Source organism: Zea mays, chromosome 2 (genome assembly GCF_902167145.1).
Source record: "Zea mays cultivar B73 chromosome 2, Zm-B73-REFERENCE-NAM-5.0, whole genome shotgun sequence".
Classification (NCBI taxonomy): Eukaryota; Viridiplantae; Streptophyta; class Magnoliopsida; order Poales; family Poaceae; genus Zea; species Zea mays.
In genome coordinates, this window is record NC_050097.1 from 10441595 (window position 1) to 10457282 (window position 15688).

The 15688-nt window shown below is 45.4% G+C and overlaps 2 protein-coding genes and 1 pseudogene across 9 annotated transcripts; 2 read left to right on the forward strand and 1 right to left on the reverse strand.

Moving 5' to 3' along the window:
* The first annotated feature begins 4559 nt into the window (after nucleotides 1–4559).
* On the forward strand, nucleotides 4560–5412 carry LOC100280524 (uncharacterized). The gene is given in 3 exon segments (NM_001153442.1): nucleotides 4560–4708; nucleotides 4800–4956; nucleotides 5070–5412. Coding segments are annotated over 3 exon segments (237 nt in total). The 5' UTR covers nucleotides 4560–4674; the 3' UTR covers nucleotides 5116–5412.
* A 733-nt stretch (nucleotides 5413–6145) lies between these two features.
* LOC100384087 (uncharacterized) lies at nucleotides 6146–14848 on the reverse strand. Of its 7 annotated transcripts, XM_020537467.3 has the most exons (11): nucleotides 13849–14848; nucleotides 13440–13531; nucleotides 8788–8906; nucleotides 8512–8647; nucleotides 8339–8390; nucleotides 7901–8001; nucleotides 7615–7797; nucleotides 7374–7531; nucleotides 7108–7162; nucleotides 6905–6958; nucleotides 6146–6802 (listed from the first exon to the last, which is right to left on the reverse strand). In XM_020537467.3, exons 1-11 carry the CDS (start codon nucleotides 14081–14083, stop codon nucleotides 6386–6388), a joined length of 1602 nt encoding a protein of 533 aa, XP_020393056.1. In that variant the 5' UTR covers nucleotides 14084–14848; the 3' UTR covers nucleotides 6146–6385. The 7 variants fall into 7 exon arrangements, with proteins under 7 accessions (XP_020393056.1, XP_020393060.2, XP_020393061.1 ...); XM_020537471.3 differs by lacking the exon at nucleotides 13440–13531 and having other exon boundaries at nucleotides 13849–14479; XM_020537472.2 differs by lacking the exons at nucleotides 13440–13531; nucleotides 13849–14848 and adding an exon at nucleotides 10309–10401.
* Nucleotides 9210–13207, forward strand: LOC100194070 (LOC100274056-like pseudogene; annotated as a pseudogene). Its single transcript, NR_159686.1, has 7 exons — nucleotides 9210–10238; nucleotides 10346–10476; nucleotides 10823–10933; nucleotides 11856–11926; nucleotides 12104–12163; nucleotides 12771–12865; nucleotides 12982–13207. The product of NR_159686.1 is annotated as a protein-like pseudogene (transcript).
* Nucleotides 14849–15688: the final 840 nt, after the last annotated feature.

Genomic DNA, 15688 nt, shown 5'->3' on the forward strand with positions numbered 1-15688 from the left:
TAATCTGACTACATTTAATACCCCGAATGGAGGTTCAAACATTCGATGTGATAGGGGCTAAATTTTAGCAGGGGCAAACCAAACACCCCATCAGTCTGCAGGGCACGATTTCCGTCTGCATCGCTGTCAGTGCCGTAGCCGCCACTCCTATCTCCGGTGAGCTCTCTCCTTCTCTCTTCTTCCTCAACAATGGCATCATGATAGACAGCTCGCCGAGGCAGGCCATGGCGAAGGGGTGCGACAGCACGCTGCGGCACGTGTCGAGCACCTTGTTGAAATGGCGCACGGCCTCGTCGGGGAGGCCGGCGTCCAGTGCCGCCACCGCGGCGGTGGAGGACGAGCTTCACGTGCGCCGGCAGCTGCGACACGGACTCCGCCCTTGTATTGGCGGGCGCCAGCAGGTTCGACGGGGGCGGGAACCTGTCCTCCGACCAGCACACGCTCTCGCGCCGGAACATCACGGAGGCGAGGCGGTGGTCGGTTTGGAGAAGCACCAACGCGTCCTCCATCAGGCCGAGGTGGAAGCAAGCCTGGCCCAGGACCAAGTACCTCCATTGGTGGGCGTGGATGCTGGAGAAGGTGGCGACCAGGCGACGCTTGAGGCTGGACACGTCGAGGCAGCACAGGAAGCGGCCAGCGTCGGGGCGGTCGTGGTCCGGTGACAGGAGATCTGCCCCCGGAGCCAGACGAGCAGGATGAGGAGGACAAGACGGTGGTGGCGTCGTCGGCCGAGCACGACTTGGCGCAGCAGCTGGGGTTCATCTCGAGCCGCCCTCTGCTTCCGAGATCTCTCTGCTTCCAGTGTCGCAGTCGGCCAACAACATCCATGTTCTGCTCGAACGCCTCTGCTCCCAGTGCTACTGGGCCAATCTTGGCGGCGTCCAGCCTCTTGACAATGACCACGAGCCGCCGTCGAGCACACTCAGGTTCTCCAGTGTCGTAATCCGGCACGCTCAGGTTCTCCCGCTGCGGCCCGCTGTCGCTAGCAGCAACGCTCTGCAAGGGGGAGCGGCGGTACCGTTTGCGCCGCCCTCGTGGAAGAAGAGGAGGTGGGAGCCGCGGCGGACCACCTCGCCGCAGAGGTTGGCGTCGAGACGGAGGAGGGTGAGGTGCAGGAAGGCGGCCTCGAGCGGAGAATCGAGAAGGTGTTGTTCGACTGCGTCCTCTTCTTCGTCCAGCTAGAAGGGGTGCTCGGTGTCGGCGTCGGTGGGGCAGGGCAGGGCAGTAGTGGTGGAACGGCGACCCGAGCAGTAATGGCGCTGAAGACGGGAACGGTGGCTGCCCTGATTGATCCTCATGGTGGAGGATTAATCACTGTCGAACGCGTCTAAGAGAGAGCTCGAGTCCATACCGGCGTGTGTGTTGTGTGAATCTCCAAATCATCGAAGCCCTCACCTACGTCTCCATTTCGTCGAAGTCGAACTTGTCGTGTTTCATAATGGCAAAAATCTCCTTGGACGACGGGTTCAATTTCAATGAATCACAGGGTCTTTTTTTTCAAATCGTCGAGGCTCCGACGGTCGAGATTTGCTGGTGACGTGGCACAATGACGGGCCAGGAAATGAACCCAGGATTCGTATATAAGAGATATCAAACGTTTTTTTAATTATTCATCGATTGATGAACATATAGATAAAGAAGATTATAAATTTAAACATCATCAGTGAGCATCAAGACCTTCTACCTCTCCACCATCTCTCGGTAACAGTGAGAGTTCTGGTCTAGTAGTTTTATTCCACCTTTATGTTTGTCTACCGAGTAAATGGTGTGGTTAGCTTAGGCGTGTGTAGCCTAGGATCAGATGATATGGGTGGAAACAAATCAAATACACACGGATATGAATTTGAATGTCACAATTTACCGTATTTTAGTCCGAATTTAGATACAAATTCGAATATATCTTCGGATACGAATACAAAACGGATAGTCGATTCCAAATTTTTATTCAGATATTTACACAATTCAACTCAAACAACATACCCTAAAAATTACGTGTGGATTTTTTATTTAAGTATAAGTTTGTAGATAGTCAAAACAAACTTAAATTAAAGTAGATTTCCCGTGACCCTCTATATCCAAGTCAACAAAATTATATGAACAATATTTTTAAACTATCGAATCATGTAACAAAAGATAAACAACACGAGATATTTAATAAGTGACATTTATACAAATACAAGTAAAATAAAATTGATATAAAATAGTAAATGTACCAAGAAAAAAATTATTCTAAAATAAATGAATGCCCTATATAAATGTGTGTACCAAACTTAAATGAAAACATGAAGAAAATTATCTATATATTGTAAAGTGAAGAGTTATAGTTGAATGTTTATGGAACTTCGTTGAGATGTGTTCACTATATAGATAACGTGAAGAGTTATAATTAAATATTTGTGAAACTTATTGAATTATATTATTGAATATCACTAGAAATATAAGGTTGATATATTTATTTATTTATCATATAAATATTTTAATATTGTAAATAGTATATATCAATTTTTCTAGTTTATTATTAAACTTAAAATCATTTGTAATTAGTAATCAGTGATAAAATTAAGTTTTGAATGTTTCATCAAACATACTAATCGAATTCAGATATATCCATTTGACATCCATATTATAATCAAATACGGATTCAGATATACATATTAGCAGTTTTAGCGAATACGAATACGGATAATTCAGATTTCTAGACATCCATTTCTAGCCCTCAGATCTGCTTCGAACGTGAAGTCCTCCAAATGGGTCAAGTTCTATTCCCATTTCAGTGGGCCCATAGTTAAAATATGCATAGGTCATGGGACTGCAAAGTCAAAAAACTCTAAAAGGATAATCATGCATCTGCGTTTCTTTCTTTTTCTTTTTTGTTCGAGGGAGATCTTATATTAGATTATCCTGCTAGCGCTTGTATTTGATTTGATCTGATTCCCCGCTCAGAGAAGAAAAGAAAACCCTTCGATTTGGGAGCATTTTGATTCAGCATATATATGTGCCTACGTTTTCCAGGCACACTTGAATTAATTTCTATAAATTATTTGATCGGGTGTTATGAAAATTCATGTTTTTTTCCACAAGGTAATATTACCGAAAAATAAAACATGTTAGGGATGCACCAGTCATCATTTTCGACCTTAGAATAGGAAGAGACATCACTTGGTCAGTTGGTTGATGGATGGATGGGGGTGGGCGGGGGGGGGGGGGGGGGGGGGGGGGGGGGGGGGGGGTGTCAGCTAGGTTTTATGGATTAGGTCACGACATGGATTGAAAATTATGTTCCAAACCATGTTCCAAACCGGGCCCCTATCAACTCGGTGTGATCCAATATCAGGTCTAGTAATAAATATCGTGCTGTTTGGTTCACATATTTGTAATGTAATGGATAATAAATAACATTAAATTATGTTTGTTTAACTCTAACCGTAATCGGATACTATACTAGAAATTGATACCGATCTATTCAAACTTGTTACCGCTGGTAATCAAGTGCAAACCGTCATCGTTACCATTTACGATACATTTTGTTTACGATACATTTTGTGAATCAAACGGACTCATAAGGTAGTGTTTGGTTGATGAGCCAAGTAGAACAGAGTCGTTTTATCTCTGATTCTAAGAACGGAGCCGCTCTGTTCTGTATTTGGTAATCTGGAACGGAGCGACTCTGTTTTTTGTTTGGTTGCAGAGTGAACGAAACGGAGCGTGACTGTGAGAGCGGGATGGGAACGGAGCGGCTCCGTCCGGTTGATTTTTTGGAGCGGAATGGTTCCGGATCTAAGGAGAATATTCCCTAATTGAAGTCATTCCGTTCTAATTCCTTTGTAACCAAACAGCAACAAAACTGAAACAGAATGGTTTCGTTCTACTTAACTCTTCAACCAAACACTACCTAAGTGTTTTCACCTAACCACTGGAGAAACCTGGTTCGTTTGGACTTTGGAGGCCTGAGTGAGAGGTAATAGTGGAGCAGTTTGAAAGGGTGGTAGCATGCAGGCAGGTGGCAGGAGCGTCCGGATGGAAAAGACAAACAGACGTTGCGTGCCTGAGCTCGCTCAGTCACCAACACGAAGCCCAAGCCCGCGATGGACGGATCGATGCTTAGTGGTTAAGGAATATAAGAATGCGTACAAGGAAATCAACAGCAAACTGCAGCAGATGATCGCTCTCTGGTTGATTGATCGACGAAGCAGTTCTTTTGTTTCGTCAGAGAGCGATGAACCCGGCGTGACATGCATCGACATCCGGTGAACTGGGTCGGAACGAACGACAGAGAGTGCTGGTTGCTCTCAGCTCTCTGCTGGTCGTGGGTGCTAGCTTGGTGGACAAAACAAAAGAGCGAGGAAATAAATATCTTTTTTCTCATGTTTAATATTAGAGATAGATATAGATAACATAATTATCTTTTACGGATTTCAAAACAAGGCGCTCCTTGAACTCAACGCGCCTAAGCAACTTTTGGGCGACGGCGGCGCCAGCAGGTCACCACTAGCCACCGCGACGCGGTTTCCAGCTCGGCGGCCGTGGCTATAAAAGGTCGTCGTCCGGCTTCGGACTGTACCATCCACCACCATCCTCTGCCTTGTCGATCATCCATCGACCGCCTCCTGCTCGGCTTCCCACCCCGCCTGCCTGCGTTGCACACCAGGGAGGAGCTCCTCCGACCGACCGGCCATGAGCTACCAGGCTCCTCCTCCGGGCACCTCAGGTACGTGTCCCGCTGCGACACGGGGTCATCAAGATGCAACCTTTATTACTACTGCAGCCTGCCCCTGATCGATTTTGCCTCGGCTGTGCAGCCTACCCGCCGCCGGGCACGGCCTACCCTCCGCCAGGCCAGCCGCAGGCGTACCCGCCGCCGGCATACGGCGCGCCGCCACCCATGGCCGCCGGCGGGTACCCTCCCCCGCCGCAGCAGGACTCTAAGGGCGGCAACGACGGCTTCCTGAAAGGATGGTAAGGATCTGCCTATCCACCTGCCATGCCTGGTGCCAGCCGCTTCAACGTTTCGTTCGCCGCTTCTGAACTCTACTTACTGACCCTGTCCTCCGTCCTTGTTCGATCTGCAGCTTGGCCGCTCTCTGCTGCTGCTGCATGCTCGACATGTGCTTCTGAGTTCGTCGTCAGGGGCTCAGGGCACGGGGATGGCGCGCCTAGAGTCCAGACCGATCTCCATCATGCAGTCAGGCGAAAAACAATGCATGGAGCTGTTCTTTTTTTTTCCTTCCTTTCTGAATCATGACGATGATACATCTTTGTTTCCGTTTCCATCCTGTATATGCTTTCCCGTGCTATGCATGGAAACTTCACTAGCTACCCCAGCAGGGATTATGTTCTCTGGCGTTCATGCGCGTGTGTTCTTGAGCTCTGAAGTCTGAAATGAAAACATCTGCGATCGGATTCGTATTTGTACTTGGTCTGCTGCTTTATTATCGCCGTACCCGCATCGTCTCCTTCGCGGACTCTGCATCCCCCTGGCTATGTTTGTATGGTGGATGTTGATTTCTCAGCGTCCAGTTGGGTACGACAAGGGTGCAACTGTACCAGACTGTCATCAAGTCCAGAGCAAAAAAAATTGACCGGGTTAGCTTGACAGGTAACAGGCGACCAAATCTATTGGACCAACCTGGCATTTTCTGCGTATTGTTTTGCGACACAATTGACCCTTAGGGATGAAGAAATGAAGAATATGCTGCACGCCCAAACAAAATGCATAGGCATATCCAGCGGAGCCAGTTGCCAAAATAATAATAATAATAATAATAATAATAATAATAATAATAATAATAATAATAATAATAATAATATTTTCTCTGTTTACCATCCCTTTCACAGAACAGATGGTATATTATTTGCACCGGCTAAAAAGTGTGAACAAATTTTCAAAACATTTAATAAGCAAATCAATGCTCTTTGCGAGAAGAGTTGTAGTCAAACACGACTTTCCTCTTTCCCCTTCGTATTCATAACCAGCACCACCCAGGCCACTGAACGCTACGTCCACTGATTGACTGATGAATTTGCGAGTCACCTAACACAGCACACAAAAGTAGCCAAACTTTTCTCCCGTGAAGCACTGAGGTCTCAGCACTCCAAACTCTCCAATGGGGACAGCTCTGCCCCCACATAGGTAATGTGCCTTCCAAGTAATGGAATCCTTTACCATCTTTTTATTTTTTTAAAAAAGGAAAAAAAAAGAACAGGGCCTGTGTTTTCGGTTCTGAACATTTACAAGCAGGCAGGGTGCCCATTTATAGTTCTAAAACCAGAGTCCCTACAGAGGTCATAGCCATATATGTACATCCAATTTTACAGTGCGTGCACCTACAGGTATAGCTGCTACTGCTAGATAGAGTAGACAACCAAAGTGGTGGCTCCTACGGCTTTAGCCACCATGGCTGACACCCACAGCCCTAACTTGCACATGCTGCCGCCCCTTCTTCTCCGGGTGAACGACCACAGTGGCCTGCGCCTCTTCCAGTGCACCCTCCTTGCCTTCCCGGCTCGTGGTCAGTGTGCTGACCATAGGAGGAAGCTCGCCTGGCCTCAAGGTCTTGCCGTCATTCGGGGAGATGATCTCCCAGTCCTCCGCTACGGACGTGACATCCCCGTGTTTCTCACGATGCTTCTCGATTTCGTAGAGTGTTGGGAGTATGACATAGTCGCTCAGCGGGTCGTAGAACGGGTCAGGTTCTCCAGCGTGCAGCCAGTGCTGAACGATCCGGAACACGCGGCGACTGCACACGATTCCCCGGTGGTCAGCAGCCACCCCAACCCTTGCCACTGCATTAAATCCGTCAGCCTGCGAAAAGGAGAAGGAAAACATTTCCCTGACTTCTTCTCTACAGAGCTTTGCTTCAAATGCCCAAATGGTAATAAAAGTAAAACGCCAATGATATCAGACCTTTGCTGATTCTGCGGGAACAGATCCGTCGCCATCAACATAGACGTATTTTCCCTGAAAAGATGGGGAGAAAAAACAAGGATCGGATCATCATACATTATAGAGTGAGTATTCATTGTTGAGCACAACAGGAATCGCAAAAAAAAAAAAAAAAAAAAAAAAAAAAAAAAACATGAAATGCAACAACAACCAAAAGAACTAACCTGAGCATATAAGAGGCTACTAAGACTTGAAACCGGATGCTGTTCACTGCCATAGCTGCCAAAGACAAACATATATTAGTAATTCACAAGGTATGGTTTTACCATATTTTCAATTCCTGTATGGACTATGGAGTATAAAGGAAAACACATGTTTATCAAGACATTCATGGCTTCAGTTTATTGAGCCATTTATGAACAGAAATAATTCAACTTAATATCAGCAGAAAGCTAGAAGCAAAATCAGAACTATCCAGGTGAGAATATACCAGACAGTATGTGGAGTATCATAATCAATCCCATAAATGTTGTAGAATTTCACTGATTCCGGAAGCTTTGTACTGCATAAAAGATCATAAGTTTCCTTTGCCCAATTCAATATATCCAAATTAAGGGGCACCGGAATATGCATGCCATCAGCAATGATCTGCCAATGTGATTTAGTTGTCAGAAAGAATGAGCATTAGGGTAATCTGAGTAACACAGTAATCTGAAATGTGAATGGCACACCTCATTACTGGAAAGAGCCTCTTTAATCATCATTATTGCTTCCTCAGGCTCATACGACTCTAACAGGGCACTTTTCTTGCCACTGTTATCCAAATTCTCTCTCCAAATCTGTAGCAGTGGGATGTCTTTCCACTGGAAGTTAGGGTTTGCCAGCAACTCATAGATTGATGGGCACTCAAGTAGCTGAAGCAGAAAACCTTTTTTCAGGATTCTTTCTTAAAGGCAAAAGTTATGCTGTCCACATGAAAATACACATGGGGTGGGATGCAAGGATATAAAAGCATACCAATTGCTGCATACACCATTTGGAAATAAAGAATCTTGATTCCCATCCTTCGACAAAAGACATTCCATTGAGCAGACTAGTAGTTATGTACCCAGGGGCACCTGCAGCAGGTTGCTTTGTGAAGCAAAATAGCAGCCTAGGAGAGATGTTTAAGGTAACATGTTGAGCAAGGAAAAGCACAAGATGAGGGTATATGGAATAAATGATGTTACATGACAAAAGGGGATCAGTCATGTGACTTCTAGGAATCAATGGTGAAAAAAGCAAGACAATAGTGAATAGTACCTGCTTAGAGCTCTTACTATACTCTTAATGTACAGGTGAGATTTGCAATCATTAGTACCACTAGGCAGGTTAGACATCCAACAGCTATTTCAAATATGCCCTATGTTGAACAACATTAATAATTAATATAAATGGAACTCAGGCAAGTGATACCTTGGAATGGTGCAGCAATTGCGATCCAACTCTTGACATATTTTTCAAATGTCTATAGAAGGAAAATAACATTATTCAGAAAAAGGAGCTATGACCTTTAAGATAGCGCGGCTGCGCAGGACATTAAAAATGGCAAATCTCAACCAAAGATCCAAAATACAAGAAGTACTAACATCACTGTGCAGAGAGATGAAACACTTCACAAGTAATCCCCCCATTGAATGAGTAATGAGATTGATCTTTTTTCCACCAGAAGCTGTGTACACTGACTCCAGCTTTTTGGAAAATCTGTCAAGTGTCTCTGAGAGCCTGAATAAGAGAGTGGTATCAACATGGAATGAGAAGATAACATAATGTGTATCAACAGAGAATAAAAAATACCCACAATTGTGGTCATAAACACAGAAAACAGTGACTTAATAATCAGTACAACAAGAACAAATTGTTACCTGTTGCTTTGACGGAAATCATAACCAAATCCAAAGAGAGTTTTTCCTTCTTGATATCCCCATTTAATCATTTCCACTATCATGTCATGATAGTAGTACACAGTGTCATCGCCAATGATCTACAAAACCAAGACAGAGCAAATCATAAGATCATGCAGTTCGTGCACTTCATAGGGGGCTTGGATCAAAGTCATAATCAAATCTCTACTACTCTTAAGAGGATAGTGTAGGCGTCCACAACACCAACGGTGCACGGTTCTGCCATCTACGGACGCGCCCACCTCACCTCTCGATCCCAGCTTGGAAGGTTCCCGAGATCGCAGCCTCCCTACGCCGATCTGCCCCTCGCGCCGTGCTTCCATGGATGGATACACCACGATCCGCGCCGCCGCATCCTCTCTGGTGCCAAGAATCGCGGACGTCGCTTCCCACCTCACCGAACCGTCCGCAATCTCCGTCTCCTGGCCCCGCGTCGTTGCGTCCGCGCTCTCCTCCTGCCCCGCGCCGTTGCGTCCGTAATCTCCTCCTCCAGCCACGCCGTTGCTCTCGCGCTCCGCTGCTCTCGCGGAATCACTCGCGGAATCACTGCTCCGCTGCTCTATCCGCCATCAGATTTCTGGAGTAGTCATGGAAGGTGCCGCTCTTGATTTCTAAACAGTGCGCCACCAATGGCGCCTGAGCCCCCGCCACCATTTCATCCCCTTCCCGCCCAGTGTACACACCCTACCTCGCCCCGCGTCTAGATGCACGCGTGCCCGCGGATGTCTCTGGTGCCCCCGCTCCCATCCTCCTCGCGTCCCATCCCCGTCGGCACGGGCGCACGACCCCCATCCTCGATGTCGTCCTAGCTGCTGCGTGTGCATCTCCACGCGAACCCCTACCATCCTCGACGTCGTCCCAGTTGCGGCTGTCGCATCTCCGTGTGCATCTCCACCCAAACATGCAAGGTCACCGGGGGCCCAAACCTCAGGAGCAGCGCCGCCCGCGGATCGTGTGGATTCCTGTCGCGTCTGCCTCGGCGAGGCCTGCCGAGGGATACGACAACGAGGATTATCCATGTCGGGGCCGGTCGCTTTGCCTCCCTGCTGGCCGTCTCTGCCCCGCCAGCTCCGCCTTAACGCCGGATTTCTCCGTGTCTGCCTCCGCATCAGGGCACGCCACGCGCATCGCCTCGGCGGTGGGCCGCGTTGCTCTCTCTACCTTGTCGCAGCACCCTTGGAGGACGGCTACACTGGCATGGAGGTTCATGTGCGTCTGCTTGGTCGAGCGAGCTCCCCATCTTTCTCCGTCAACCCCGTCGTCCATTTTGCCCCACCACGCCACGCAATACGCAGTTGAAGATGAGACCCAGGTGGTGGCGCTGAAGCGACTATCGCGGCATCACGGCTCGAACGTGATGACGATTTGGCGTTCTTCCCTATGGGCCGATCCCTCTGGTCATCTTCTCGCCGGTAATCATGTCGCCCTCATTTTGGGTGTCTTACGATTCTTGATTTGGGTGTGGGATCAGACCGCGATGACCTTGTACTCCCTGTGCGGCTCGTCGACGTTGCTCCAGCACTGGCGATGGAGCCGGGCTTGCCGCGCCTGGTGGTTCTCGTCCGCCCACGGCCCCCGATTAGCATGAGCCTCCGCGCCAGTATCATTGGTCTTCCTAATGTTGGCAAGTCAAACCTCTTCAACGCCATTGTGAGTAACTAAGCTTGTTTGTTTTGTTGCTTCCTGTTCCTTGGAGGAATTCATGTTGTTAAGAATTCTTATTAATCGACGAGTCTAGATGGGAGAGAAATGTGTAGGTTCTTTACTGCTCTATATTTGTTCTAGATTTTTTTCATTAGCTCGGTATAGGGTCGAATTTTATACTGTATGTTGGGTGGATTCCAGTGGATGCCAATTGTTCGACGTTTTGCCACATACAGTATAATTAGTTATTCCTAGAACCTCAACGAGAATATTATAGGGTGAGCCTCTTATAAGATATTAGCTGTTGAGGTTCTAGGAATAACTAATTATATGCTTTTTACTGGATTCGCAGGTTGTCCGATGCTTTGAGGATGACGATATAGTTCATGTCAATGGAAGGGTCGAGCCCGGATCAGACATTGATGTCATTAACCTAGAGCTGATATTTTCAGATCTTTAACAGGTAATTTGGTCAACGGATTTCACTTTGTCTTGCTATCACGCATTTCAAAAGAAACTTCTTTGCTACCTGTGTAATAACCGTAGATAGAGAAGAGGTTAGATAAGCTTAACAAGAGCGATACACAAGTAAAAGTGAAGGTAAGACATACAAATTCTTTCGTTCTGATGACCTTTTTGTTCTATGTGCTAATTGATTGCACCACTTAGGAACAAGCAGAGAAATCAGGATTGGAAAAAATTCAGTAGGCACTTATGGAAGGAAAGCCTGCAAGATCGGTCGATTTGGCTGAGCATGAGAAAGAAGTTATAAAACATCTTTATCTGCTAACTATGAAACCTGTCATTTCTGTTGCTAATGTAATAGAATCTGATCTTGCTGAACCTGATATCAATCCTCGTGTCAAAGAGGTGGCTAAAGCAGCATCATATTTGCAGTATGGTATGGTTACAATACTAGCTCAGGTTTGTTGTATACATCGAAGTACAAGAACCTTTGAAGAAATTTCTGCTAAATAATTTTATATTTTTTATGTTGCCTACCCATATGTGTCCACCTATGCTAACAAAATCATGGAATGTATAAAAAGATTGAAACTGAACTCGCTGAGCTACCATTGGAAGAGAGAGTAGAGTATTTAAAATCTCTTGGTGTTGCTGAAAGTGGACTAGGAAATTTGGTAAAAGCAACATATAATCTATTGGGGTTAAGAACTTATTTCACAACCGGAGACAAGGTGCATCATTTGTGCTGTTAAAGTTTTTTCCCCGTCAGTTAAAAGAAACTGACAGACCTTTAACTGTGTCCTTTTAGGAAACAAAAGCTCAGACTATTTTTTCAGGCCCTTCTTCCTCACAATTATTTCTACTGTAATATTTGAAGAGGTTTTTGTAATCATTATAACTGCATGTGATTCTACATATAGGCGTGACTGCGCCACAAGCAGCTGGAGTTATTCATAGCGACTTTCAGAAAGGATTTATTAGAGTTGAAACTGTAAGCTGTACATAACGATGAGAATTGAATGACGAAGTTTCAGATTTCGGTTTACATGTTATGATATTTCTCAGATACAATGGCAATACTTCACCTCTACGGAATTTGGATATACCGTTACCTGCTTTTTTATGTTTGATATTTATTAATCGTACACTCATTAATACCATACCTCAGGTATCCTACGATGATTTTGTTGCAGCTGGTTTTCTTGGAGTAGCAAGGGAGAAAGGACTGGTAAAAATACTTTATTTGCTACACCTTACATTCAATGTTTTGAAACATGTAGTTAAAAAGATGTTTTTTGCTTATTTTTTGCTACTCAACACTTAGTGTTAGTTTAACATTAAACTTGCATATTGTTGGTGCTCTTCTAAAGATGGCCATTCTATTGGTTAAACACTGATACTGAATGCCCTAGAAATGATGCTGCAAAGTATATATTTTATATTACTTTGTTACCTTTATGTTTGAGAGGTTTGCAAGTTACTGAAATATTATTTTGTAATTGATTAGTGCAGGCCAAAACCTTGATGTGGTTGCTTGTTATTCTATGGGTTTTGGTTTGGTTTTACAAGTGTTATTAGCATTATACCTTGTGCTCGTGCTCATGTACAAATTTCTCAAATTGTAACCCCGTCGATACTCGCACTCAAATATTTTATGCAGTAACATGTATACCGTTTTGGGCCATCGTTGCATGCAGATTTTTTCCCTTGGAGACTCAATATATGCTGCTAGCAGCTGCATTACCTCCTTATCTGTTATGTCACCTAATTGACATGTTTTCAAAAGTTTTTTGTTTTATTCTATTTCTGTTGTCAACCTATCCTTATTGGTACAGGAAAAATTTCAAAAACATCGAGTCAAGAAGTTTTGGCAGCACTTTCATTTCATCCTTATTGCAGTGCCTCGACAGTAGACATAATTAAGTTCTGTGTAAGTTATGGAAAACCTAATTTACATGTCTGATCATACCTATATTTTGAAAATGTTTAAAATGGAAATTTCATATTTATACCTAACAACATATATCTTTGCTACAAATTTTGAAGCCATGAGTGGGATTTGGGGCTTTGGTTGGCTTGCGTGCCCACTCGGTAATCACCATGAAGCAGAGGATGGACCGTGTCATCTGGAGCAGCAACAGCAACAGAGTGTGGGCTATCCATTTGTTGTAGATGAATTATGCGATTTACATGCACAATTCTTTGCATAAATAAAATATAGTACACACTAATTCAACTCAATTTTATCTCAATTCTCATCGGTTTAATCTCTGGTGACATGTTGTACTCGTACAATATTTAGAGAAGACGAGATTGTGTGTCATTGCAACACACAGACATTATACTATATTTTATTAAATATTTATGAGCCGTCGTAATGCACGTGTATTTTATCGAATATTTTGTATATCGTTGCAACGCACGGGCACATACCTAGTGGCTAGATAAGTAACAACTTAACAAAACAATAACTAAACTCACAGATAGATGAAGTAATATCTTACCAAGTCTGGGTCTAATGTGTCAATGGCATACAAACCATATCTGTCCTCAGGGACAGTAATTCTTGTTTTCTCGTTAACAGAAACAGTTTTACCTGCTCCATTAAAATAACTTCATATCATATGACATGGAAACAATCTAATAACATAAGGGACAAAACCACGAAACAAAAAAGGATTGACCAAACTTTTGCTTATCAAGCCACAGACAATGTCACTTCAGTACATATGTCTGTGTCTTTTTTTCATTATTCTAACTTCATTGACCCCCCCCCCCCCCCCCCCTCCCCAAAAAAAAAATCATGTCAAATAAGTAAGCCAATACAATAATAACATTAGAATTTAAAAGAACTAAGTCACTGTGTTAAAAGCAATAGCCAACTGAATATAAACCATAATCAATTGCTTGTACCAGTGGAGGCATCAAATTTGGACCAGAGCTTCTCCCGGAACTCATGCTCAGCAGCAAGGATGCGCACCCAAACTCTCTCCTTGTTTCCTTCATCATCAACAGCTTCAAGGATGGAGCCAGCAATACCAGGAACAAGTAACACTGGGTCAAGGGTGGGGTCGATCAAGGGCACCTGCTCCTTAACAATCCGGAGCCAGAGCTCTATCGCCCGGATCAACTCCTCCAGTAGATTCATGGTCACGAGTAAAGGTTCCCTTGCGCTTTCCCAAGACTGCCCCACGCAAATTCAGGCCCCAGGCCCCCAAGGCGCCCTCAGCAACCCACGAATGAAGCGAGCGGCAATGGCCCGCAGAGACGGGCGATTTCAGCAGACTGCAGTGAGATGAAGGTGAGCCGGAGATGTAATCGGCTAGCCAATTGCTTCGCCAGACGAACAGATGAGCGATTCCAGCACGCTGCGAGACACGCACGCAGTTTTGGGGGGCAATCAGAGCGCAAGCTGGGCCAATTGAACCAGAGATAGCAAGCTTGTGCAGCCCAAGTCTGCTGCCGCGCCGAGTAATTAGCGAGAAAGCCGCAGCTCACCGGCTGAAAAAGGACCAAAATAAAACGCCGGCAGCTCTGACGCCCCCACCCTCTCCTACGCAACAGAGCACCTCTATCTAGACAAACCAGCCCCGATCTGCGATGGCGCGAACGAAGCCGCAAGGTTCGCAGCCAATCGAGGGGACGCCGGCGCTGGAGGAGGGACCGCGGCCGGAATCTAGTGGCGTTTATTCGCTTCCGGAATTGGGAGGTGGTGGTGGAGGACTGGTGGGGTTCCGGCGCCGTGAGGGTTTCGCTTTCCCGTCCCGTACTCTAACGCCGAACCGGAGGGAGGTACGCGAAGCAACCGAAGGCCACGCGGATCACTCCCGTCTCCCACCCTCATTCTTCCTCTCTCACTGACATGAATACCCCGCATGATACGGGCCCAGACGTCCGTGAATTCAACTGCAGATAGGTAGCGTGTGATCGTCCCAGAGAAGTCCGAATTTAGTACGATGATGGAGCTACGTGGCGACCCCTGCCTGTTGGATCAACATGTCAGTCAAAGTTGCTTCGGGGAGAAAACGATAAAATACCGCTACTAGTTGATGAGGCCTCCACGGAGGATCTAGTCTAGAGATTAAATTAGCAAGCCGTTGTACGATTTGTTTCTACTGCAGCGGTTGAACAGTTAGCTTTAATCCGGACCGTACAATCGTTTTCAGCACCTGATCGAACTCCGTACAATCGTTTTTTATCGAAGCTTGATAGTGCTCCTCCGTATAAAAAACATTTCTAGTGCCAATTGGTACGGAGAAACAACTACATGACGTTCTACCAGTAAAAGCAGCCAATTGGTACGGAGGGAGCAAGTGCCACTTATTTTACCAGTAAAACAACTTCTCAACCCCGTTGATGTGCTACATCTTATTATAGATGAGTAAGTCAAATAACGTCCTATAATTTATAAAGTAGAAACAAATTCTAATGTGACGGTCTACAAGTAAAAGCAGCCAATTGGTACGGAGGGAGCAAGTGCCATGTATTTTACCAGTAAAAAAACTTCACCCTGTTGATGTGCTACATTTTACTATAGATGGATCAAAGAACGTCCTATAATTTATAAAGTAGAAACAAATTCTAATGATACATAAAATTATTTCTCATTCTCTACCCTATAATATTGAAACAGACTTATATCTAAACTTTAAAAAGGGCGGTTGCGTGGCTTCTGGGCCACCTTCTCCGCGTCCTGGTCTCGTTGCTGAGAGCACCTAGAGGGGGGGGGGGGGGTGAATAGGTGATCCTGTAA